Here is a 27,500-nt window from a genome sequence, read left to right on the forward strand (position 1 = left end):
TAACCCGGACATAAATCTGGCAATGGTACAGGAAGGAAGTGAGGCAGCCAGGTGCAAGAGCAAGTGGGTAAAAAATTCAAGGGCTGGTAGCAGAGTGAAGAGCAGGAGCTGGCGCTCAGTGACAATTGTACCATACCTAAAAAATTCAAGCTGTAGATGGCGCCAGGTTTGCAGCCTGTGCTGATAAATGCATGACTTAATCTTGCGACAAGCATATAATTACCGGAAGTATCAACAAGGTATGCAGTAGCATGGCGCCATGAGAGCTAGTAGCTCGGGTGCCAGGCCTATGATGTTGCCAGGCTAGCTAGTGTTGTTCCAGACTCAGCATATGTAATGTTCATGTATGGATCTCGGCTGTCAAGACTGTCCTCTTGCAAAGCCCATCGCAGCTAAAAATTCTCTACTGCTACATTGTACCTTTTCACTTAAGCCATTCTAGAAAGGAAAGGGTGATAAATGTTTAGATTTATAGCAAATTTGCTGTAGTAGTGAATTATTGACTGCAAATTTGCTGTAGCAGTGAACAATTGACTGCAAATTGGCTATGTAGCAAAATATATGTGATACAGTGATCCCCCAATATTCACGGATCTCTCTGGAACATATACCCCCATTATTCGTGGAAAATTCGCCTATTCGCAGTATTTCTCTATGAGAAATATGCACAAATTAAAATTCCAGTTTTTTTTACAATTTCACCATAAAATGCACTTTTTGTGATAAAAATATTAAAAAAAACCAGGTATAAACATTTTTAGTGGGTTTTTCTTGAGTTTTAACTGACAAAATAGGCAGTCTTAAGCATTTTTATAGGGGTTTCAACTATTTATGGGTTCTAGCTATTCATGGGGGGAGGGGGGGGGGGGATTTGATACCCATCCCCCATGAATACGGGGGGACATTGTAAACTTAAAACCAAACAATAAAATACTGATCCTGTAAGTTACGCCTTGCAGAATTGTATTTCACTACCGAAAATTGGTTCGGTAGTGAATGCAAAGTTTATATTTTTATGCTACTCAATAAAGATGGCAGAGAATGCAATGTTTACTTTATCATACTACTTGGCAACACTACGTTATTACATCACTCATCATAAAGGCGAGTTAAGCCAAAAACGCTTGAACTTTGAAGTCCGGTTTAACAACTAGCAAAATACCAACAGCTGCTGCCGCCACCCGATGTTAACACCAGGCATCGCAGAAACAGAATGACTGTCTGCTGAGTTGTTCCTAACTCTCTCATTAGGGGGCAAGACTAGTCACCTACACAGAACACTGGTGTTGCTACTGCGAAATTTGAATTTAAGCTGCTGTGAATAAATGAAACTAATAGCTATGTAATTACTTGGTAAGTTACTTATATAAAACAAAACTTTCAATCAATGCTTATTATGTCTCTAAATCTATAAGCAAAAGATGATTATAATCACAAGTTAATTTACACCTTTTGACTCACAGGTCGTCTTGAAGAATTTGTTAATAAAAGAGTGAACAGAAGCAAAATGCTAAGTTTAAGGAGTTGGGCAGTTAAAGAGAGAGATCAAAAGAAATAAACATAACAAATACATACTACAAAAAATGAAATTGGGAGATACAAAGACCCTTTAATAAATTACAGCTGTACCTTAAGTCATTATTTTAATTTACAATATGCAAGACAGGAAAAAAGATAAAAAGGATTTACAGTATTAAATTCTATTGATCTATGTAGGATATACAGATGATCAGAGAGAAAAACTGGCTATTTGCAACTGTAACCTATAGGTACAGGTACAACTATCTGGTTCACCACAAACCCAATACATACTTTGTATGTGTACCCACACATTTCATACACTTCCTTGCCATAGAACAACAGTACTGTCAAACTGTAAATAGAACATGTTACTGGTACTATGGTCCAATAATGAGTGTATGCTGGACTTGTAATAGTCTGTTGCTTTTCCTCAGTCTTTAGCTAGTTTTGGCAATACCTTACCACATCCTTCATTGAGTTTTTTCATTCTAATATACCTTTATTATCAACATTCAACATCAGTGTTATCTGGCAAAGGATTTATCAAGGAAGGGTATTCCTTAGGTGCTGAAATCACTGGCTGACTTTGTGTTTTCCTTTTCCACATGCACTAATGGCCTGGTAGTTCAGATCAAGCACCCAGTTCCATTGGTATCGTGGTTTTTCTTCAATGGTATCATTAAATTTCCCAAGGCAGTAATTTTTCCTTGATCAAGTGTACTTTCCTCTGGCTATGTGAATTTTCTTTTAGTTTGCTTGATAAGAGCAAAAATTTGCTTGTTCAGTTAACAAAACCAAAAAAGGCTATAAATTAATTAAGAAACCACCAAACTGATGATAAAAAAAGGTACAGTGGTACCTCGACATACGAAAGGCTCAACTTACGAAAAACTTGAGATACAAAAGCAAATACGAAGATTTTTTTTGGCTCTACATACGAAAATAGTTCAAGTTACATAAGGTTGTTCCTGTAAAGTCCCGAGATTCGCCCGGACCACCGAGAACAATTTTAAAACTCGCGCGCCGCCAACTGAGTAAACTCACCACCATCCTCCCGCTCCCCCATTGGTTCCTGATGCTAGTCACCCCGTAAGATCCTGCTTTCCTATTGGTCAGCATCTACCCCTTGTGCTCTATGTATTCTATTGGTAAAAGGATGCTGTAAATTGAAAAACTTATTCATGCAATACATTTAATAAAAAAAAAACATTAGGTAAAGATAGAATAAAAAATAGAAATGAATGGTTATTATACTGTTTGGTAGTTTCAGTAGTTGAAGAGAGATAATGAAAATTTGTTTACTGTACGTACTGTGTGCTAGGTGAAAGTGGTTGCTTGGCGATTGTTTGGTACTCGTAAGTGCTGAACGTAAACAGAAGTTTGAAAGCTTTTTTTTTTTTTTATTGTTTATTATAGTTAATGGTTACTTAATAATTATTTGAAATGAGTACATGCAATACCTTTAATAAAAAAATTGTGAATTAGATATCATAAAATATAAAATAAATCAGACTGCTATCATCGAAGCCAACAAATATGATATTGTTATGTTACAATAAAGTTTCATACATACTTACCTGGCAGATATATACATAGCTAAGACTCCGTCGTCCCCGACAGAAATTCAAATTTCGCGCCACTCGCTACAGGTAGGTCAGGTGATCTACCGGCCTGCCCTGGGCGGCAGGACTAGGAACCATTCCCGTTTTCTATCATATTTTCTCTCTTCCACCTGTCTCCTGCGGGGAGGCTGGGTGGGCCTTTAATTGTATATATCTGCCAGGTAAGTATGTATGAAACTTTATTGTAACATAACAATATCATTTTCATACAATCAACTTACCTGTCAGATATATACATAGCTGATTGGCATCCTTTGGTGGAGGGTAAGAGACAGCTACTTTATGGAATAGACAGGTAAACAACATATGTTGTAGGTATAAATAAAACCTTGGTTCCTACCTGATAGGTGGTAGACTTCGTGGGTGTTTGCCCAGTAGTCTGCATCACCTCAAGAAACTTTAGCGAGATATATGATCTATGGCCAAGAGTTCTTGTGGGTCTGCCGATGGGGTCTTATCCGCTTACTCGGCAGAGCCTGAAAGGACTTTGTCAATGGGTGCTGATCCACTTATATGACAATACACCTTATGAAGGAGCACACAACCAATCCCGACCACCTGATCCTAACCATATGTTAGAAATAAAGATTGTTCCGAGTTATCCCCGAACTCTTCACAACAACCATAACTCAAAAACACTACGCACACATACATAATTTTCTAAAAAAAAAATATTATACTCATCTAATTAGATATGACAAGATTCTCTTACTGAACAACATAGACGGCCGCCCGTGCTAAACCAAGTCCTCCATTGTTCGAAGAGACTCCAGACCATATCTAAAAAGAAGAAAAGTATATACTTAAGGATTGGTGTCGGCTCCCGTACCCAGAATCGTATCCGCCGATACGAAAGGACCCAGAGAAAAACACTTCTCATATGTCACACGAACGTCTTTCAAGTAATGAGATGCAAATACTGAGTTGCATCTCCAAAATATCGTATCTATGATGTTTTTAAGCGACATATTCTTATGAAACGAGAGAGACGTTGCTACTGCTCTCACTTCATGAGCTTTCACTTTCAACAGTCGAAACTCTTCGTCAGGACAGACCTTATGCGCGTCTGTAATGACGTTCCTCACAAAGAATGCCAGAGCATTCTTGGACATCAGTCTTGTGGGGTCTTTTACCGCGCACCAAAGACCTTGTCTAGAGCCTCCCATCTGATGCTTTCTCTGAAGGTAGAACTTCAGAGCTCTTACAGGGCATAGAGACCTCTCTGCTTCTCTTCCTACGAGACTCGATATGCCTTTGACTTCGAATGACTTAGGCCAGGGATTCGAGGGATTCTCGTTCTTAGCTAAAAACAGGGTCTTAAACGAGCAAATAGCTGAGTCTCCCTTGAAACCTACTTTATCCTGCAGAGCATGTAATTCACTAACTCTCTTTGCCGTAGCTAAAGATAATAGGAATAGGCATTTTCTGGTGATGTCTCTAAACGATGCCAGATGAGGAGGTTCGAACCTTTCGGATGAAAGAAACTTGAGAACCACGTCTAGGTTCCAGTTAGGAGGGACCGGTTCCTTAGACTTTGAAGTCTCAAAGGACCTTATGAGATCGTGGAGATCTTTATTTATCTGCCAGATCTAATCCTCTATTCCTGAAGACTGCCGAGAGCATACTTCTGTATCCCTTTATTGTGGATACAGCTAGATGAGATTGCTCTCTCAGGAATAGAAGGAAATCTGCAATTTCCGCTACAGAGGTAGTGGAGGAGGACAACTTCTTAGTTCTACACCACCTTCTAAAAACCTCCCACTTTGACTGATATACTTGCCTAGTGGAGGTTCTGCGTGCTCTCGCGATCGCGCTTGCAACTTCGCGAGAAAACCCTCTCGCTCTGACGAGTCTTTCGATAGTCGAAAGGCAGTCAGAGCGAGAGCGGGGAGGTTTTGATGATACCTCTTGAAGTGTGGCTGTCTGAGAAGATCCATCCTTCTTGGTAGGGATCTGGGAAAGTCTACGATCCACTGTACCACCTCCGTGAACCAATCTTGGGCCGGCCAAAAGGGGGCTATCAATGTCATCCTCGTCTCCTTTGACGCCACAAACTTTTTCAGTACTAGTCCCAGGATTTTGAATGGAGGAAAAGCATAGACGTCTACGTGAGACCAATCCAGCAGGAAGGCATCTACCATAAGAGCTCTTGGGTCTTCCACTACCGAGCAAAAGACTGCTAGCCTTTTGGAGATGAATGTGGCGAAGAGATCCACATGAGGGGTCCCCCACAGAGACCAGAGATCTTGACACACCTCTTCGTGTAGGGTCCACTCTGTATGAAGGACCTGGTTCCTCCTGCTGAGTCTGTCCGCCCTCACATTCTTTACTCCCTGAACGAACCTTGTAAGAAGGGAGATGTTCCTGTGAGACGTCCAAAGCAAAAGGTCTTTCGTCAGCTCGTAAAGGAACGAGGAGTGAGTCCCTCCTTGTTTTCGAATGTAGGCAAGTGCCGTGGTGTTGTCCACGTTTACTTGCACTACTTTGTTCGAAACCAGAGGTTCTAGACTCTTCAAAGCCAGGTGTACGGCGAAGAGCTCTTTGCAGTTTATGTGCCAAGACACCTGCGCTGGTTCCCAGGTGCCTGACACCTCCTTCGAGCCTAATGTTGCTCCCCAACCTTTCTCCAACGCGTCGGAGTACAACACTAGGTCTGGGTTCTGGATTTTTAGAGAGATCCCTTTGTTCTCTTTCAGAGGGGGCAACCACCATTCCAAGTGCGGTCTTATCTCCACTGGAATGGGAAAGGCGTCCGAAAGTTGTCCAGTTTTCCAACTCCTAGACCTCTTGAGGAAGAATTGAAGCGGACGTAAATGAAGTCTTCCTAGCGGGAAGAACTGTTCGAGCGAGGAAAGGGTCCCTAGAAGGCTCAACCATTCCCTCACCGACGTCTGTTCCTTCCTTAAGAAGAGAGACTTTCTGCAAACCTTTTGCGATTCTCTCTTGCGAAGGAAATACTCGAAAACCCCGAGAATCCATCTGAATCCCCAGATAGACTAAGTTCTGTCTGGGGGTCAGCTGCGACTTCTCGAGGTTCACGAGTAATCCCAACGCTCTGATCAGATCTAAAGTTAACGTAAGGTCCTCCAAGCACTGTCTCTCTGATCTGGCCCTGATGAGCCAGTCGTCCAGATACAGAGAGATATTTACTCCTTTGAGGTGAAGAAACCTCGCCACATTCTTCATCAGGCTTGTGAAGACCTGAGGAGCTGTGGAAAGGCCGAAACACAAGGCTCTGAACTGAAAGATCCTTCCCCCTGTCATGAAACGGAGGTACTTCTTCGATGAAGGGTGGATCGGGACGTGAAAATAGGCGTCCTGGAGATCTAGAGACACCATCCAATCTCCTTGTCGCAATGACGCAAGGACTGAGGCAGAAGTCTCCATCGAGAACTTCTCCTTCTGAACAAATTTGTTCAGAGAGCTGACGTCTAGTACTGGTCTCCAGCCTCCCGAGGCCTTCGCAACCAGAAAAAGGCGATTGTAAAACCCCGGGGAGTTTTGATCCAGTACTAGTTCTATCTCTCTCTTGTCCCACATCTGCTCCACCATCGATCGAAGAGTATCCCTCAGCACAGGATCCTTGTACTTGGCTGTTAGTTCCCGCGGTGTTGACATTAGGGGAGGAGTGTTCAGGAAAGGGATACGATATCCCTTCCTTATTACAGACATCGATGACGCGTCTGCGTTTATAAGTGCCCAGGCCTCCACAAATCCCAGGAGCCTGGCACCTACTGGTGCTTGGAGGAGAGAAGCATCACTTTCCCTTTTTAAGGGGACGAAAGGCAGACCTACCTCTCTTCTCAGGAGCCTTCCTTCTTGCGGGAGCTCTGGAGGTCGGGCCACCTCGAAAGGGCTGAACTGATGTACTCGGTCCTTTCTTGTCAGTAGTAGAAGCAGGTTTCTTCTTCCTTGCTGACTGCGTCAGAAGGTCTTGAGTCGCCTTCTCAGTTAATGAACGAGAAATGTCCTTCACCAACTGAGAAGGGAACAAAAAGTCAGACAAAGGCGAGTACAGTAGCGCTGCCCTCTGAGCGTGGGAGACCGCTTTGGTTAAAAAGGCACTAAATACTGTCCTCTTTTTAAGAAGACCTGCTCCAAATAAAGAGGAGATCTCAACCGAGCCATCCTGAACCGCTTTGTCTATACAAGACAAAATACACAAAAGGACTTCTGGTTCGAGTCCTTCAGAATCATGGGCTTTCTTGGACATCACCCCAAGGGACCAATCTAAGAAGTTGAAAACTTCCAATACATGAAAGAGTCCCTTGAGGAGATGGTCCAGTTCTGAAATGCCCCAAGTTATACGGGCCGAGTTCAAACCTTGTCTACGTGAAGCGTCAACTAAGGTCGAAAAGTCCGCTTCTGACGTAGACGGAAGAGAAATACCCATATTCTCTCCCGTCTGATACCAAATGCCTCTTTTACCAGCTAGTCTCGCTGGAGGCATGCAGAAGACCGTTCTAACTAACTCCTTCTTCGACTTCATCCAAGAGTCCAAAGACTGAAGAGCCCTCTTCATCGAAATGGCGGGCTTCATTCTAAGAAAAGACGAAGATTTCTTCGTCTTAGCACTCGAGAAAAGAGAGCGCGGAGGAGGAGGAGAGGCAGGAGTCAAGTCGTCTCCATACTCCTCTAGAAGCAAGGCTGTCAAAACTTTATAGTTCGACAGTCCTTCTCTTCCTTGATACTCCTCCTCCGAGTTTACTTCTAACTCGGGGTCTATATGAGTCTCCGCTGCCAATTCAGTACGTCTTTCCTCTGGAGGAGACAAACTCTTAATAGGAGAGGGGCTAAGGGAATGATATTCCTTCCTCTTCCCCGCTTTAATAGTCCTGGAAGGCGCCAACAGCTCAGGTTTCTCTCCATAAATGGATGACGCTTCCCGCTTGGATGACGCTTCTCGTCCGCCAAGCGTCCTGGCTGACGCCTCTCGCTTGTGTGGCTGCTGACGTCTGGATGACGCCTCGCGCCTGGAAGACGCTTCGCTCTCAAAAGGCGTCCTAACTGGCGCCAAAATTTTGGTTGGAGCTTCGCGTCTAAAAGCAGCTTTAAATGACGCTTCATGCTTAGAAGACGTCTCACGTCTCTCTGGCGTTACGTGTCTTCCGTAAGATTCTCTCGATCTCGCTCTCGAAACCGAAGCCTCTGCGATATGTTTGGAAGCTTCACGTTTGCATGACGCCTCTCGCTTCGCAGGGGAGAGAGGACGAGACTTCTTGATTGGAAGCGCAACGTCCTTCCTACGAGGCGCTAACACTCCCACCAAAGAGGCCAGTTGCTCTTGTACTGCCAAGATAATCTTCCTTGAAGCTTCTCCCACGTCATCTTCAATCGGGGGAGAAGTAGGAAAGTGTTCTTCTGCGCCCACGTCGGGTGACGCTGACGCCACCTTCGCCTTCTTAATAGACGAGGGAGCGTCATCTGAGAAACGCTCCGGGCTCGAATCAAATTCGGGTTCTTTCAAATGCCGTTTCAGAGGCCTAGATAAATCCGACTCCTTCCACCCTCGTTTAGGTGAGGGCGAGGGAGAGGATGAGAAACACTCACGAAGGACGCTTTTTCTAAAGCGCCCTTGAGCACCCTGCAACGAAACAGAGCTTGCTGAAGGGACGTCTGACCGTTGGGGATTCCCCACGACCTCCTTAAGGCTTTCGACTTTCCTTCTCCTCTGGGCATGGGAGCTTGGAAGAGGTCTAGGCCTGGGAGCGTCGCAGGGACGATCAAACGCCCCCTCCACAACACTGGGAGAACTCACTTCACTGTAATGCTCACTTTCACTAGCCTTACCTTGTAAGTCCGCCATTTTGGACTTCATGTCTCGAATTGTAGCTTTCAGATCGGCGATTTCCGAGGCCGATTCTGAAAGTAAACCTTGTGAATTAGACACATAGGGAGAATCTAAATCATCAGGATTAGAAAAAGTATCAATAAAAGGCTCAATAGGCCTTGAACTCACACCTTTCAGACGTCTAACCCTATCCCTCTCTAACTTCTTCAAATAAGAAGTTAAAGTCTTCCATTCTTCTGCATTTAATCCCTCGCATTCATGACAAGTATTCGTAGCAGAACACTGAAACCCCCTACATTTACGACATACAGTGTGAGGATCAACCGAAGCTTTCGGTATCCTCACCCTGCAGCCTACATTCACACACATTCTCACACTCACATTTGAATCAGACATACTGAGAAAATTCCAAAAAGCAAGTCCAAAATCAGTCCACAGTAGCGAATGCCAAAAACACGATCCAGATACGTCACCAAAAAGCAGATAAACGATGATCAAAGGATGAAATAAGAATCTAAGTCAGGAGGTAATAGCAACAATGTTGATACCACCGGCGACAGAGAAAATATGATAGAAAACGGGAATGGTTCCTAGTCCTGCCGCCCAGGGCAGGCCGGTAGATCACCTGACCTACCTGTAGCGAGTGGCGCGAAATTTGAATTTCTGTCGGGGACGACGGAGTCTTAGCTATGTATATATCTGACAGGTAAGTTGATTGTATGAAAACATATTTTCTAGAATTCTTCTTCTGTTTTAATATTACGTATGTTTCATTATAGCTGTCAGTAACTCGGTATCTCCATTAGGTAAAGATAGAATAAAGAATAGAAATAAATGGTTATTATACTGTTTGGTAGTTTCATTAGTTGAAGAGAGATAATGAAAATTTATGGCTTACTGTGCGCTAGGAAAAGTGATTGCTTGGCGATCGTTCGGTACTCGTAAGTGCTGAATGTAAACAAAAGGTGGGAAGGTTTTTTTTTTTTTTTTATTATAGTTAATGATTAATTAATAATTATTTGAAATGAGTACATACTGATTATTTATACATTTCATTGGCATATTCTAAGCTTTTAGCTTCTTAGGTTTAGATGTCAGAATCATAGATTAGGCTACAGTAGCAACTGCTAACATAGGCTAGGCTTATTGCTAAGGGACATATGCTAAAGTCCTAATATGTGCAGTAAAAATGGGGTTGAACATTACATGCAGTTGAATATTACTCAAGTTTGTACAGTATTTTGCCTTTTTGGAGTCATATTTCTTCCGTCGGATCGGCGTCGTAACCCTAGAACATGTGTTGTAAGACTGGAAATATAATTTACTGGGGTGTTTTTGTAGGGCTTGGAACGCATTAGGCATTTTACATGTAAAATGCGGTTCAAGATACAAAAAGCTCATGATACGAAGACCGCCTCGGAACGGATTAATTTTGTATGTCGAGGTACCACTGTACAAGAATAATCACATTATAACTCGAAAGTAGAAAAAAAAATTATTTAAGATTTTTAAGGATAGCTGTTGACTCAGGACTGAATCCGACAAATGAGAGAAACTGATAATTAAACTAGGATATCACAATTACTTATGAAAACTTCTTTATATCAAGGAAAACACTGAAAATTACTTATATGGAAGGTCATACAGTTCAAAATCAAAAATTTTTAATATATTTGTATTTTTCCTAACATACAAACCCTGAGGCCTTTACATTGGGAAAATTATCCTGTGTAGCTGGAAACCAATTAGGAAAATATTTGATGTTGTTATATGATAAAAGATGTGGTTGAGGAATACAGAGCGTCACCCAAAATGGGGCATAGAGTGGGAGAAGCTTACGCACTCCTGCCTTCCAGCTAATCATGCTGCCCCAGAGATCTGGAAGCCCAGGAAAATTGAATGAGGGGTGGTTGAGTGGTCCATTAATGTAAAGGCCTAACTCAGGTTTGTACGTTAGGAAAAATACAAATTGATCACTACCTGACCAATGTTTGAGTATAGGAAGAAGTCGAAAGCCTCTTAAAAGAGAAAAAAATTGTTTTCATAATAGTCAGACAACGGCTTTTGGCATGATGAAATTAAGATTTCACAAAGTGTCAAGAATAAAGGCATGGATGTATCGTTGAAAAAACAACCAATTGCTGAAGTACCTAGATCTATGGAGAGAATTCTGTGATCAGAGTGAAAAATGGTGTCATTTCTATTTCTAGGATTTATCCATTATATGAAAAATAAGGAAACAGAAACACATCTAACACACCTGTATCTAGAAAGAACCATGACTGGAGATTGTTCTCTTCATTGCTCTCGGGAGCAAAGGAGGAAAAGACAAAGGAATAAGACCATTTATCACAATCAATCTATTTCACACCAATCATCTAGACTAAATAAAATTTGCCCACAAGGAACACGGGTCAATTTAGACAACTTGTTGGGCAGCCATCACTAGACCCAAGAAAAAAAAGTGTCCAAGGACCTATGAGTGACATCCTTCTGGTAGGAGGAGGTAAAGATGGTCTGATGGTTCCATGTACCAGACTAATGCTCTTTGAATGGACAGATTTTTTTTAAAAGCAATGGAGGGACTGAAACCCCCTCACATCATGAGCTTTAGGTCTCATTGAGCTGCCATCTAGATTAGAAGAGGTATATGTACTTCTGATAACCTCCCTTTGCCAGGAGATTGTATTCATGGACACTTCTTTCTTGTTCTGGCCCCGACTAACAAAAAGCTTTTGACACCAACATCTGAGGTATCGAGTTCTTATTAGATAGTAGCGTACTGCCCAAACTGGACTTAAAAGCACCTCACTGGGATCATTACCTACAAAATCTGCAAGGGATGGAATCAAAAAGGAAAATCTTAAGGGTTAATGATCTATTTGAGGAAGCCAGTAAAGGCTCATACGGGGAGCAAGTAAGGTTGCTAAGAACCAGCATCACATCCCAGTTAGGAGGCTTGAGTTCCCTAGGTGGACAGGATTGCACAAAGCTTTGTAAGAATACAGATCTCCCATGAGGGAGAAAGATCCACTCCTTTCAGATAAGGAACTAGCACCTAAAGCAGCATATAGCCCTTAATGGCTGACACAGAAAGGAGCTTCTCCCTACAAAGGAAAGTAAGGAAGTCAGTTACTACTTGTTAAATAGAAGTTCTGACCAGAGAGAAACCCAGTTAACAACACCAATCACAGTACACTGCCCACTTCCTGTGATAGGCAGCTGTTGATAATTTCCCGAGATACCCATATATCTCTTGACAATGCCTTATGAGAAAAGTCTCTCACTCGCAGGAGATACTGGATAGTCACCAACTGTGACGAGATAGGGACTTGATGGACTGATGATATCTTTCAAAGAAGGTTGTGCCAAGGAGGAATCTCTCTTGGAACTTCCATTGGGTGAGTCAAAAGATTGAGGTACCACTTGGTTTGTGGCCACAATGGAGTCACCAAAGTCATTCTCAAGTTTCGGGAGGTCATTACCCTGTCGATTATCCGACAAATCAGGCAAAAGGGTGGAAATGCGTAAACATCCAGGTTGTCCCATGGATGTTGAAGGGCTTCCCCTTCTTACAAGGAGACAATTGTATGTAAAATCCATAGAGTATATTTGCCCGTGACATGAGGAGCACAAGGTATTTGTATCATAAGACTCTTTAGTCAATCTAGTCTTACAAACATTCGCACAATATCTCATGTTAGCAACACTAGTCTGACATGTATTAATTAAAAAAAAAAAAAGACAAAAAAAAAAGACAAATTAGTAATTAAAGCTACAAACACTTATCTAGTTCTTCAGTAACAAGAACCTAAAACTGAATAGATATCGCCGAATTGGCCCGGAATGTAAATAATACTTCACAAAATGTTGAAAAACAAAAGGAAAAGTCAAAATTCCAGAATTAACTGCAGCTGATAACCAGTCTGTAGCCATCAGCCAGCAGAAACAAACTGAACTCTTTGACAATTGGTTCCTTTCTTTCCCTAAAAGTGGGCAGGGTCCTGGTTACCTAACCAAAACAAGACAGCAAATTAGCGCGACATACGAATTCAACTTTTAGCTATATAATTACTGGGTGAACCCTGCTTTGTAGAAACACAGACTGCAACATAAGGACTATCAGTTAGGAACTTGTGTGACACCTATGATGCTAAGCAGATGATAAACAAGGAATGCAGTGTCTAGAAATTAACACAATTAAAGTGGGGCTTCACATGAATACGTAATGGGTTTATTACAAAACAAACCAATAATTACTACATTTTAAATAACCACAATCGTTCAAGTTCAGAGTTGTCATTCATAAACCACTTCTCATTTGCAAAAATAGCAAAAAAATCCTGCCAGTGTCATTTACAGTCATGTCATTATTAGAACTAAGGACTTACCTGTGAAGAAGGTCAAATACAGCATTGTGAGACCAACAGTGAATAAGACCATCATCTGACGTCTCAGAGCATACCAAGGTCCCAAAGCAATGCAGTATCTAATGTATATTAGCAAATATGTTGCCTGAAATAAATATTCACATTTAACAAAATGTCTATAGTACATAATTGAATAAACTTAATTTTCATGGATAAACAGATTATAAACAGATATAAAAAGACATCATTGGAAAAATTTTGTTTTACAATGTACCATGCATTATAAATGAAGCAACCCAATGCAAAGTCTAAAACTGAAAAAAATGACATCAAGTAGATTTCATTACAAAAATGACATTTTTTATCAAATAAAATTTTATATGTACTTACCCAGTAATTACTTAGCTAAGATTTTCTATTTTAAGGCAGCTTGAATTTTGAACTTAGTGGTAGTGATTCTTTGTTTTTAGGCAAGTGACAAGGCCCCACCCACTTTTCAAGTAAGAAAGAACAACTCAGCCAACAGCTCAATTTGTTTATGCTAAAAGTCCCCATGCAGGGAGGAGGGTAGGCTCCATCCGTAATTACTAGGTAAGCATAAATAAAATCTTATTTTATCATATAAATGGCATCTTTTTACGTATATGTAACTTACCCAGTAATTACTTAACTAATTCCATATTGAAGGGAATCATGGACCCCTGCAAATAGATGGAAACCCCCATGGCCTATTTGTTAATTAAAACTCAAGAAAAACCAACTAAAAATTTTGATACCTGGTTTTTTAAATAGTTTTATCACAAAAAGTGCATTTTATGATGAAACTGATTAAAAAAAAAAAAAAAAAAAAAAAAAAAAAAGGAATTTGTGGATATTTTTCATAGAAAAATACCATGAGTAGGCGAATTTACCATGAATAATGGGGGGAAATGTTGCAGAGAGAAATCTGCGAATATGAGAGTCCGCAAATCTGGAGAACATGAATACAGGGGATCCACTGTACTACTGAGTTAAAACAAAAAATATGGCTAGCATTGAATTAATGCTTGTTTCCTCACCCGTTGAGAGAACTGCTGCAGATAGATACTGCCTCTGGTCAGTGCTCATCTCAATGTACAGCGGCGCAGTGGTAAGGCCGTGGGGTGACTCTGCTGTAGTGATAGTGGGACTCTGCAGCAAAGGAGTACTCTGAAGGCTGACATAGTATTAAAAATCAGCTTTGTGACAAAGGTCAATACCAAAGGCCAACAAAGCATACAGACTGTCAATACTGAACGCCAACAAAGCATACAGGCTGTCCCTGCCCAGGGCTTAGTACCACAAAATAAAATGACCAGAACGATGCCATCACCTACACCAAAATATAAAAAAATATGACCACTACCCAACATTAAAAAACTAGTGGGCACTCCCAGTATACTGTACCCCCAGATTCCCCTATGACTAAAAACCATTTCATAAATAGTCTCCACTTCTCGTAAGTAATGCATGGCAAAAACGGATTTACACTTCCAGTATGTTGTTTGAAGAATGGAAGAGAGGGACCACCCTAACATCATGCGCTCTGATCTTCAGGGTTGAAAAATCCTCTTCTGCAATCTGGAAGTCAGCCTCCAAAATGAGGTCCCTTAAAAACATGGATATTGCAGTCTTGGACAAGGATCTTGAAGGAATTTTCACTTAACACCACAAGTTATTAAATTCCCTCTCTAATCTTTTCCATTCTTTGCAAATAATACCGGAGAGCTCTCACTGGATACAAAGCCCTCTCTTCCTCTTCCAGTCCAAAGATGTCAGTCAAAATTTTTTAGTGAAAGAAGGAACCCAAGGTTGTGAAGGATTCTTGCTTTTAGCTAAAAAAAAAATCCAGAGAGGAACACACTGCATCTCCCCAAGAAAAGCAGACTCTTTTGTTGAAAGCGTGAAGCTCACTGACTCTCTTTCCTGTGCCAGCACTAAAATGAAAATATAGCCTTCCTTGTTAGATCCTCAAAGAGGAAGAACGAAGCAGTTTGAAGCACGGACCAGACAACCACTTCAGTATGATGTCTAGATTCTAAGAGAAAGATGCTTCTTTCCTCAATTAGGAAATATTCAAGGACTTCACGAGATCTGAGGTCTTGATTAATAGAAACATCCAGGTCTCTATGACGAAATACAGAGCTGAGCATTGCTCTTATCCCTTTCTGACGGCTTGATAAGCGAAAATCATGGATAACTGAAAATTGGCGATTTTTGGCGCTTATCAGCACCGATAACTGGTTAATGGTGCCTCTGTTGGGTACGCATCAGCACTAATACTCTATTATCGGCACTGATAACTGGAAATCGGCACTAGATATGCGCCATAAAACCAGATCCCAATAACTGAGGCTGCCGATAACCAGGGATTACCTGTATACGCTAAAGCATATACCTATGAGTTTTAAAAAACTCATCAATGTAAAGAGGTAGATATGCATATCCACTAGGTATATAAAATAATTTCTGTACCTTCCTCAGGAAGTTGAAAGTTATTAGTTCCCACCCCTTGTGGGTCTCTTTTCCTTAAGACAGTCTTGAAAATAAAAGTGTTTTTTCTAATGTTTTATCTTTTGTAAAATTGTAATTACAGCTCACACATCACAACAGATAAGCACTATAGAAGTACCAAATTCTGAGTGCATTTACTGTAAAATATTTACAGTGCATCCTTGGATGGGAAGTTGTGACATTTCCCTTTACCACCTCAAGCAAGATTGAATCTCTCTCAGCTCACTGTGACTTGTACGGCGATCTGAAGAGTTGCCAATCGTGATATATAGCACTTGGAACATTTTTCCCATAAAATTAATTCAAACTGTATGGCACACATTCTTGAACATATATTTAACTATGCCACCTGGACTTTACCACAAAGCTATATGTAAACATATTTGTATGTTACCTGTCCACAAGGGGATAATTGTAGATGCCGACAAGCCCCTTGAAGATTGCAAATACAGGAGGAAGTCTGCTATTTGAGGAATAGTGGTACGAGAAGATGAGATGTATGATCTTCTGCATCAGTCTCAATACTTTCCACTTTGCCTGGTAAACCCTGTTGGAGTACTTGCATCTACATTTGGCAATCACCTTAAATGCTGATCTCAAAAAGACTTTTGCTCAGACAAGCTTAAGGACAGTCGAAAGCCTGTCAGGGCCTGAGTGGATTGCCTTTGGTGGAACCTCCTGAAGTGGGGCTGAGCAGACTTAGAATGGTATGTAAGAGCCTCGAGAAGCTTGTGAGTAGATCTAGGTCAATGCAGACAAGAAAAAATAAAGTTATCCAACAAAAATTTACACAAAGCATTACAAGGTGTAGGTGTCCTGGCCTGATTTGAGTCCTCTTCATCTGAAATTGGGGATAATGAAGGATCTGCAGATGGTGCTGAAGGAGGTTCCTGAACAAGCAGCAGAATTGTCCAGTTGGAGCTACAACTGAACCAAGGGTCTACGTCAACTTCAGGGCTCTAGGTAGTATCAAGGCGCCCAGTTACTACAGGGCGCTCATCCAAAGAACACTAAGAAGCAAACAAGAAGTGTTTGGGCAAAACAGGGAGCTTGGCCGCAATAGGGCGCTCGTCAGCAACAAGGCACTTGACCGAAACATGGTGCTTTGAGTGAGACTTGAGAACACTCATCAGAAACAGAGTGCTTGGAACCTAAAGAAGAATGTTTCTGAGAAAAGGAGAGCCTAGGCATCCTACTCTACCGTTCTGGAGAAAAGAAATGCTCAGGACTATTCTACTTGCTGTAAGAAGGGTGAGGGTTCAATGAAGGCTCCCTCCACTGTTTGCTGGGCAGTGGAGACTGATCTCTGGAAGAAGACCTTCTCTTCAGAGGGTGTGACTCATTGGGGAAACACCACTGGTACCTCTTGCTTGGAAAGGAGTCTCCCTAACTAGAGGAAAGCTGACTCACTCCCGAGACACCTTTCCAACAGCTGTCTCCTGTCTCAACCTAGGAAGCAACAAGTTGGACTGAGGAAACCCCCCATGGGCAGACTCCACTGACCTCCCTTGGGCCTCCAGTATGCCTCCTCCCAGGTATAGGGGAGTATGACAGTGACCTTTGCCTGGTAGAATCAGTGGGACGAGCAGCCACCTCCTCCATGCTCACTCCACTTGCACTTTCACTATTTTTTCAGATTTATCCATAAGCACTCGTATGGAGGTCCGTAATTGGGCCATTGTATTAACAACAATATTCAACCTCTGGTCAAACTTACTTTTAAGGTTGGTGGCGATCGGGTTAGGAAGTGTGAGAGCAAAGAGAAGGAGTAGGTGGTCTCAGAGAATGAACTGATATATGAGAGACAGTTTTAATCAATGGAGAAGACAGTAATATCATTACTACTAATAAGAGGAGTTGAAGTCTGACCAACTTTGCCAAATGGGAGGATAAAGTCTTCCACTTCTGTTCAGTCCAATTTCTACATTCCCCATAAATCAGATTAATGCTACAAATTTGGCCCCCGTAATTCCTGCAAAGGGTATGAGAATCTTATGTTAGTTTAGTCATCCAGGTATTGCAGCCTTTGCTACAATACCAGAAACTACAAGTACTGGTGTCAGACATAGCTAACTAGCTAAACAGTTACAAATTGTAATAATTGTCAAGAAAAGTAGAATAATTAGATAATAATGCTGAAATGCTACCAAAAAACTTTTCACCAAAGCAACGAAAACCAAAAGCCAAAATCAAGCATCTTAGTCAAAACCGCATGTGGACCTAACAAGTGGCACAAACAAACTGAGCTGTTGGCTGAACTGTTCCTCTCTCTCTTACCGCAAAAGTGGGTGGGGCCTTGTCATCTCCCTAAAACAAAAGAATCGCTGCTGCTAATTTCAAAATTCAAGCTTCTGTCGAGTAGAAATTCTTAGCAAAGTAATTACTAGGTAAGTTACATATATAGAAATATTTTGTTACATACATAGTAGTAAAATCTTAAATGATAAAGTATGCACTGTAATTATGATAAAAACTATACATTCTGGCTAATTTAACCTCCCAGTTATTAACTAGTACTTTTTGAGTGCAGGGAATACCCCATATATGAAAGCGTAGGGGAATATTCGTTTAAGAACAATTGTACTGTTTTCTATCAATGATTTTGGTAAAAATTTAGAAAATCTGGTCCATCCATTCAGCAAAATCAGTTATTTGACAGCCACAACCATAAAAACAAAACAAGGAAAATCATACAAAAGCAAGTACTGTGTACATTTTAAAGCATGACAAACTTACTTGAAGAAACAATCCAACGCCATTGGTTACAGACATGGATAAATCATGTAAAACCCATCCATATGATAACCACATGCTGTAATAAGATTAAAATATTCAATTAGAAAGATAAATAAATCCTATACATATATTCAAGGACATAAATATCAGCCTTGGAAAATGAAAAGAAAAATGGATAAACTAAAAGGTGAATCATGGTGAAGAAATTTCTTAAGTCTGTCTGACAAGCTGCTTCTAAAGCATGAATACATCTACAAAATAGGCAAAATCTTTAAATACCAAATGATGACAAAGGAGGTAGTACTTGTATTTATACAATAGTTTGTACCTTGTAAGAACAGGGGCTTTTCTGTGTGTATGTAAAAGCAACATTCACCGGGAGAAATTACTATAACATGGTGGCATTATCACAGGATGAATGACAAAGGCTGTCAATGCTGTGAGCAAGTGAAAATGAGGATTGATCAGAATGATAGCCAAAGGAAATCTGCAATCATAACAGTCCAACAAAACTGGATTTTCAATTTGGGTTGGGAACTTGGGATAAAATGACATGTTTCAGTTGAAGTTTTAGTTTTACAGGATTATTAGTCAAGGCAATCAGCTCCCTGGATATGTCAAATTTTGAATCAAGCTACCTACCCTCTAGCAAGCTTCAGTACTGTAACTGTAAATTAGGAACTTACCATGTTGAAAATACTCCGCCCACAAAAGGAAATCCAGATAAATCTCCTGTAGAGCCCTGCTTCGCTATCTTAAAACATATATCGATGCCACTGAGAAACTGGATAATTGTCAAAACTGTAGCTGTTATTGCTACAGTTTCTTTGTAGTCGGCCAAACTCATTTTGTACTATACACTAAAACGATATGAAAAAGAAAAACAGTCTTAAGTATTCATATACACTACAATGATCTGAAAAAAAAGTCTTAAGTATTCATATTTTCATATTGAGGTCTTCATCTTATTACAAATGACATATTGTAATATAAAAATAGAAGAGAATAAGGTACATATCCAATATTCAAACAAACCACAAAAGCCTTCTTCTCAGTCTTGGTAAATCACATCAAGTCCAGAATTTAAAACCATCTTCCTAGTAATGTTTAATCCTCAAGTGAAGCACTTTTATGATGGATCAAATCCCCTCCACTTCACAACTACACCTCATGAGCCTCTAACATCTACAAACTTGGGTTAAACCTTATTGATTAACTCTTTTTATTGGTTGCAAGCAAACAGATATATCTTACAAGACTATGAAGTCAGGTGTACTGAAAAACCACAATATTTAAAAGTAAATTGTATTTTTCCTAACTATACAACCTGAAGTCCTTTATATTAGGAATTACCTACAGCAAAGCTGGAACACACGGCCATCAAAACTCTTGAACAAGGTGGTTAGGCAGTAACTACCATCCGGTAGGTGGGGAGACCTGCCTTCCTGGATGTAAACATTCCACTTTGCCTTTTGGCCCAGGTCTAAGATTGAGGAGTGGCATGAGGTGGGCCTAATATGTAAAGGACCTCAGGGTTGTATAGTTAGGAAGAATATGATTAACTTTTAAAAATTGTGATTTGTTCCTACACAATATACAAACCCTCAGTCCTTTACATTAAGAAGAATCACTAGTTGGAGGGAGGATCTGAGTGTCTCTTGAACTGACTGGAGTTCTGCACACCTGGACTATTCCCCCTGGTCGAAATAGTGAGGAGTGTCCTGCTTCTGACAAACCGATTAGAGTATAAGAACTGCAAGATCAAGAGTCAGAAATCTGGACCTTTTCAAGTGAGTGAGGAACCATAACTCATAGCGGAGGAGGAGGAGAGGCCAGTCACTCTCGAATCCTTCTACCTCTAGAACTGCACACCTTAGGTGAGATGCAACTTGTCCTCTTAAAGAATCTGGGTAAAAAAACACAACTTGTTGAGCATCCACCACAGGTCCAAGGAAAAAGTTTCCAAGGACTTGTGGGCAAATACCCAAAAGAAGAAAGATATACTAAATGTGGTCTTAATGAGACCACATCTATCATTCAGTCCAACAAATTCTTCGGAGTGCGAGGAAAAGACTAAGCCACTGGTTGACAAACATGTCAAGGATGTAGTCTTTCAAAGGGACAGCAACATGGCAATAGGACAAATTAATGATTGATCTGGATCATCAATTACAGTCAAGGTCGCAGGGACTCATGAAGGACTCGAACTTGTCAACAGATGCTGGATGATTTGGAGTTCATTATGACATTCAAGACAAGAGACAATGACACCCGTCTTTTGAAGGGTGATATTGAAGAAGACCCTTTGGTAAATCATCTTTCCTCTTCGCCAATGCAGGAGAGATACGAGATGTGGTCTTGAAAAACAAAACAGTCTGATGATTCTTGCAAGGGTGTGTGCGCCCTAAATGAGTCAAGTGCCGTCTAGAGACCTGAGGTCCCTTTGATGGTATGACAGAAAAAAAGTTCCTCATCAGTAGTTGAATCTTGACTGAGGAGAAACAATACTGCCTATGTGAATCACTGGGGTGACTATGGACCTACGTTTTTCACAATTGAATTGGAGAGAAGTAACTTGCAATTATGACCAGAGAAAAAGTCCCATCAATGACACCAACCAGCAAAAATGGATCCAATCCCTGGAATTCTACAGAGGACTGAAAGAGTTATCCAGCTATTTGCATTGCTGTTCAGTGAGATAGCCTATGCTTGCAAGGAAAGCTGGAAAGTCCTTCAGCTGTGAAGACATGGGGATTGTGTTGCCTGAGGAACCGCTCTTGTGTCACTGATGCTGAAGGTTTGTTCAGGGAGGAACGAACTCCTCTCGTCACCTAGGAAGCAGAGTTGGCAGGTTGGGTGACAGGCAAAGTCTTCCATCATTCATTTTCAATTTGTGGTGTATTAGAAAAATGTAGAGCACACAAAATTGTCGAGTTTGTCTGAAATAGTCATTCCGAGTCATCACAGTGGCCCATGGTTCAGGTGCGATGGAGCAGAAGACCTACGCCTTTTGTTGTACTGGGATAAACATTAAGATGACATATCTCTGTCTGAAGATTCCCACAAAGGCATGTGCGTAGCAAAAGACAGGAACCGTAAATGAGTCAACTGTCATCCAGAGACCTTAGGTCTCTGTGATGGCCATATAGAGAGGATCGGCGTTAATAGCCACTCTCAGCTAAGGAGAAACGATACTAAGACGAACAACCTCTTCGTGAGAAAGCAGTGCCCTGTCCCTTACTCGACTCCTGAAGCTTGGCTAGTACCATAAAATTGGCAATTTATGGCGCCATAAATCACTATCCATTAATGGTGGTTTTCGCTTATCGGCACACCCCCAGGAACGGAACCTCCGCCGATTACCGGGGACTATCTGTATGTATATTCAAAGGCTCCTGTTGATCGAGCACCCAGCCTAATTCCTTCCTCATCATTTGAGAGAGGAAAAAGCATTAAGGACCAGAAGCAGACCTCCTACATTCCCTAATGAAGAGAACGAAGGCGAAGCTGTCCGGAAGGGAGGCTTCTATGGCAACAACAGGATACCGAAGATGACTAGTTCTTAGCCAAATTGGCTGTTACTGAAATGTGAATACAAGAGAGGCGGAAGTTCTATGGAAGACAGCCAAGACCTGGAAGGAAGGAGGCACTACAACTTTTGAAGGATACCTACTACAGGATCTCGGTTATGTCAAATTAAGTCCAGAGACTCAAAAGACAACTCTACTTTCAAGTGCCAGCAGTAGGAGAATGCCTGTACGAGCGTACTTCTATTTTCTTCCTTCTTCCCAATTAGAAATTAGGTTGAAAGAGAAACACGTATGTCCACTCTCTCAGAAGAGAAAGAAGGCTGGCTATTTAATGATTGTCTTTTGCAGACTGAGAAAGCAGCACCTTGGCACGTTCCTTGACTGCAGTGGCATCCATCACTCCGTAAGAGAGAGAGGCAGAACCGATTAAAGGTTCCTTCCTAAGGATTGAGACGACCTTGGGACTTACAAACTGGCAATCTGAATAAGGACAATGTCCCTTTTCTTAGCACCAGAATTGCCCACAGGTTGCTAACTGGTGCTGGGTAGGGATGAAATCTCATAAGCGATTGCCTGGAGGGAAACCATAGCAGTATCCTCCAGGCTTGTCGTCTCCTATTGCAAGAGGGAATACCCTTTATGGCAATAAGAAACTGCATGAGACCCAAGATTGGTAAAGAAGAATAGCTCCTGTCGTGGCAGCATAGGGGAAAAGAGCTTTATTGGGAGTTTCAAAACTCGGAATGAACTTCTTGTCCGAAGAAAAGGAATTAAATTAGCCGAGAAAAGAATGCTGCGCCCCTACGAAAACTTGTCTATCCTGGAAGAGCAAGGGCCTCAATTAGCGAAGACTATTCACAGTGGAAGCAGCGGTCCTATTCCCGAAATTGATGTGTTGACGAATCGGCGCAAAGATCTCTGCTAAATGAAAAACGAGGGTATTCATATACCAAAGAAAGCCCTGGAGTTTTCCAGAAGTGTGAAACTCCCGATTTCTTCCCCTTGAAGGGAAATTTGACAGGACCCCACAAAACTTTTCCTCGACTACTCAAGCGTATGGCGAGACGATCCAAGGATCGATCTCTAGATGCTAACCTTTGTAGCCGAATTCTGAAAAAGAGACAACCTCATCAGAATTTTCTGTCCACCTTGCACCTCTTGGAAAAACTGAGGGGGTCAAGAGAACAGGTAAGGAGAAAGCACAATCCTAACTTATGATAACTGCCGCACAGGGAAGGAAGGTGCTCCTGCCATGGCAAAGCACCAACCTGAGTAGGGCAAAAGTTTTCCTGTGCAGGGCCGAGCACTCCATTTGGCTGAACAGAGTGAGCTGAGCATTTCACATAATGAGACCATGAGCGGTACTTATCTGCTAAGACCAATCTCTTTCCTTGAATATGCGCTAATCTCCTTCGAGGAGCCCATCAGAGAAGAAAGTTCAATAGAAATTGTTCTATCTTACATGCTTGGACCCTAAGGTCCAAGACACAAGGAAAGAACTTGACCAAGCACCTACACTGGAACCCCTGTACAGTATTCACATTCTCTATGGACCATATCTACCCATTATTCCTGGGAAATTTGTGTATTTGCGGTAATTTTCTATGAGAAATATCCACAAATTACTGAATTTTCATATCAATCTCACAAGACACTCACTAAACATTCACTGAATAATTACACAATAAATATTCACTGAATACTTACACACTTAATATTCACTGAATACTTACCCACTAAACATTCACTGAATACTTTCACAATAAACATTCACTAACATTCACAAAGCATTTACCAAACCCTACCACTCACCAAACATTCATAAAACATTCACTAAACCCTAAACTAAATATTCACTAAATGCTTACTCATAAACATTCACTAAACACTTGCTCATTAAACATTGATAAAAAAATTCACTATCGCACTATGCCCCTGTTCAATTTGCGGGTTACCGGTCCTTTAAAGATAGATTAGATTAGATTATAAAATTTTTGGCACAGCCAAGCGCCGGAGCCGAGGGGCCATTTAGCGCACCTTTAAAGATAGCTGCAAGGCTTTACAATGCCGTCCTGATAGAAGACCACCAAACTATGTAGTGCTGACAGAGATCAAAACTCCAGCTATATGTATATACCCTCTAAGGTTTGGGTAGATTATGAAATGTGGACTCGTACAATCAATTTCAGTTATTCTCTTAAATTGCCTTCTAATTATCCATCATCAGTTCTTTCTTTCAATTACTGATATCACAATTTTTGAAAATTAATTACATTTTTCCTAACTATGCAAGACTGAGGTCCTTTACAATAGAAATTACTTAAGGCAAAGCCTGGACACGGCTACTGAAATCTTTAAACAAGGCATTTTGGTAGTTAATGACCAGTCTGGTCATCGGGAGTCTCTCCCAAATGAACGTAAACGTTCCAATTTGGTTTGGGCCCAGGTACCAGATTGAGGGGTGGCTTGAGGTGGGGAGTCAAGAGGAAAGGGCATCAGGTTTGTATAGTTAGGAAAAATACAATTTACTTTAAAAACTGTGATTTGTTACTATACGATATACAAACCTGAGGCCTTTACAATAGGAAGACTCACTGATTAGTGGGAGGAATCTGAGTGACCATCTATGAACCAACTGGGGTTCAGCCCACCTGAGATTTTCTTCCTGGTCATAAGAGCGTGGAAGGAAATCCAGCCACTGACATCTGATTGGAGTTAGGAACTGCGAGATCAGAGTCAGTCTTCTGGGGTTACTCATAAGGAAGAAGTATGTCCCCCTTATGAGAGAGCAAAGAACCATAATGTCAGAGACAATAAGGCAAATATGAGTTATGGGTTTGTTTGTCTTATGCCAGAGCCCCCTTCCCTGCCTTGTAAGGGTAAGTGAGGATATTTGCTTCTATTAACTAGTCAAAGAAAATAGATGTTTCTCCAAGGAGTGTCTTACCTGCATCGGTCGCCCAGTCCAGAATGTAATGGTCCGTGTACTCTCTGCCAGAAGGGAAAGAGTAGGATGAAAAAGATGAAAGGAGAGCCAATCACTCTACAGTCAAAGCTCATTTATACTGATACAACGAGGCAAGATGCAACATTGTCCAGTTAAGAGGAGCTGAGTAGGCTACACAACTTGTTGAGCAGCCACCAACAGTCACAAGGAAAAGGTATCCAAGAACCTGTGCGTAATATCTCAAAGGTAGTGAGGTGAAAGTGGTCTGGCATGGCCAGATCCCAGCCTTCAAAACATGATGAACTGACAGGTTCATACCGAATGCGAGGGACGAGACAATGCCCCTGACTTTGTGAGCTCTTGGAAGAAATGTACCAGTGTTGTCTAGCACACCAGCAACAGAGTATGCTTTCCTGATCATCTCACAAAGCCAGAAAGATACAGCGTTCTTGGAATCTCCAGTACTAAAGAAGAGTCATCAACACTCAGGCACAAAGTGTCAAGTCTTTTTCAGATAGCGCCGTGGTGCTCTAATGGGACAAAGTAGCGTCTCGTCTGGATCATCTCCGATGAAGTCACTCAGGGAGGGGATGGTAAAAGACTCTAATCTAGTTCAGGGACCGATGGATTCTAAGTCTTCGCTATGAAATCCGGGAAGAAATTGAGTGTGACCGATCCTAATCACATTGAATATTTTACATCGAAAGAAAGACCATGAAGTTTGCCTACTTTCTTCACCAATGCCAGGGCTAGCAGAAAGATGGTCTTGAGTGTCAGATCCCTATCTGAAGACTAACAAAGGGGCTAATATGGTGCACAAGTCAGTTCTGCAACATGAGAGTCACATCCCGCGCAGGGAGCCTGAGATCCCTGGGTAGGCTAGACCTCTTGAAGGTCCTCATAAGTAACTTATCTCAAAGGAGGATGAGTTATACCCTTCAGCCTCGAGACTAGGCCTAGCACATCCCTATAGCTTTTCACAGCTGAAATGGAGAGGAGCTTCTCTGGCGAAGTAAGACTAAAGAAATCCATGACCTGCTGAAGAGTGGCTCCGACCAGAGAGATACTCCTTCGACACCAACTACAGAAGACGGCCCACTTTCCCTGGAATATGCAGAGGACTGTCTGAGGTATCCTGACATCTCTGTTGCTGCTTGGCAACAAAAGCCTCTCGCTCGCAAGAGATGGTGGATACAGGGAAGGCACTGCCCTATTCTACCATTCTACATGCAGTTGACACAGCAGGTTGTGCCAAGGAGGAATCTCTCTCGGTGCCTCGGGCAGAAGAGCCAGAAGGTTGGGATATCAAATGGCCTGAGGCCATTTGGGTGCCACCAAAATCACCATACGAATCATGCAAAATGGGGGAAAGGTGTAAACCTTGAGGCTGTCCCATGGGTGAGGGAGCATATTCACTGCAGCAGCCCACAAGTTGGGTACAAGGGAGCAGAAGGTTTCTGACTTCCTGTTGTACTGGCTGGGGAACAAGTCTACGACTGGACGCCCACACAGGCTGAATAGCCTTTCTGCCACATCCTGGTGAAGGGACCAGTCGGTTCCTATCACCTGATTCTGGTAGCTAAGCTTGTCTTGCCTGAAATGTACCTGGCTGGTAGCTCTACCAAGTGGGCTACAGTCCACACGTGCACCTGCAATGCCAACTGGTGAAGCTTGAGAGAAGCAAGTCCCCCTTGCTTGTTGACATAAGCCACTACTGTGGTATTGTTGCTCATCAATACCACCGAGTATCTCATCACACGATCTCGAAACTCTTAGAAAGTCAGGAAGGCTACCTTGAGTTTCAGATGTTGACTTGAAGGTTCCACAATCCTGCAGTCAGCAACTCTTCCAAGTGTGCACCCCATCCCTAGGTCGATGCGCCAGAGAACAGAAGTATGTCCAAAAGGGGGAGTGCAAAGAGCCCCTCCTATCAAGAGGTTCCTGTCATCAAGCAACCAGACCAAGTCCCCTCTCACCTTCTGTGAGAGGGGGATGAGAGAGGACCGAGAGTCGCGAGACTGTGACCAGTACTCCCTCCGTCTCCACTGGAGAGACTGAAGGTGAAAATGCCCATGAGGGACCAGCTTCTCCAAAGATAACAGGTGACCTATCACAACTTTCCATTGCTGAGCAGACTGCTCCTGTCGAGACAGGAACAGTTGCACTGCCTCTCTGAACCTGCTGATATGAGAGTCTGAGGGGAAGACTCTTGCTGACACTGTCTCTATTAGCATGCCCAGATACTTCATCCTCTGCTTGGGTTCGTGATTGGACTTCTTGAGATTTATTATGATCCCTAGATCCTGACAAAACTTAAGGAGTCGATCACTGTCCTGTAGCAACTGCGAGCGAGAGCTTGCAAGGACTAGCCACAAATAGAGATACCTCAATAAACATATCCCATGCAAATGTGCCCAAACTAAGACCAGGTTGAACAATCTCTTGAACACC

General features: G+C 41.9%; 1 protein-coding gene across 3 annotated transcripts in view; it reads right to left on the bottom strand.

The window, feature by feature from the left end:
• The window catches only part of LOC135205535 (sugar transporter SWEET1-like), a 92,537-nt gene that overhangs the window by 62,382 nt on the left and 2,655 nt on the right, over positions 1-27,500 (bottom strand). For all 3 annotated transcript variants that reach the window (XM_064236292.1, XM_064236290.1, XM_064236289.1), the window contains exons 2-4: positions 19,259-19,432; positions 18,573-18,648; positions 13,326-13,449 (exon numbers count right to left, since the gene is read on the bottom strand). In XM_064236292.1, coding sequence (XP_064092362.1) covers positions 13,326-13,449; positions 18,573-18,648; positions 19,259-19,419 — 361 coding nt within the window. In that variant the 5' untranslated portion in view covers positions 19,420-19,432. The remainder of the gene's footprint in view (positions 1-13,325; positions 13,450-18,572; positions 18,649-19,258; positions 19,433-27,500) is intronic.

The sequence above is a fragment of the Macrobrachium nipponense genome, chromosome 24 (genome assembly GCF_015104395.2).
Source record: "Macrobrachium nipponense isolate FS-2020 chromosome 24, ASM1510439v2, whole genome shotgun sequence".
Lineage (NCBI taxonomy): Eukaryota > Metazoa > Arthropoda > Malacostraca > Decapoda > Palaemonidae > Macrobrachium > Macrobrachium nipponense.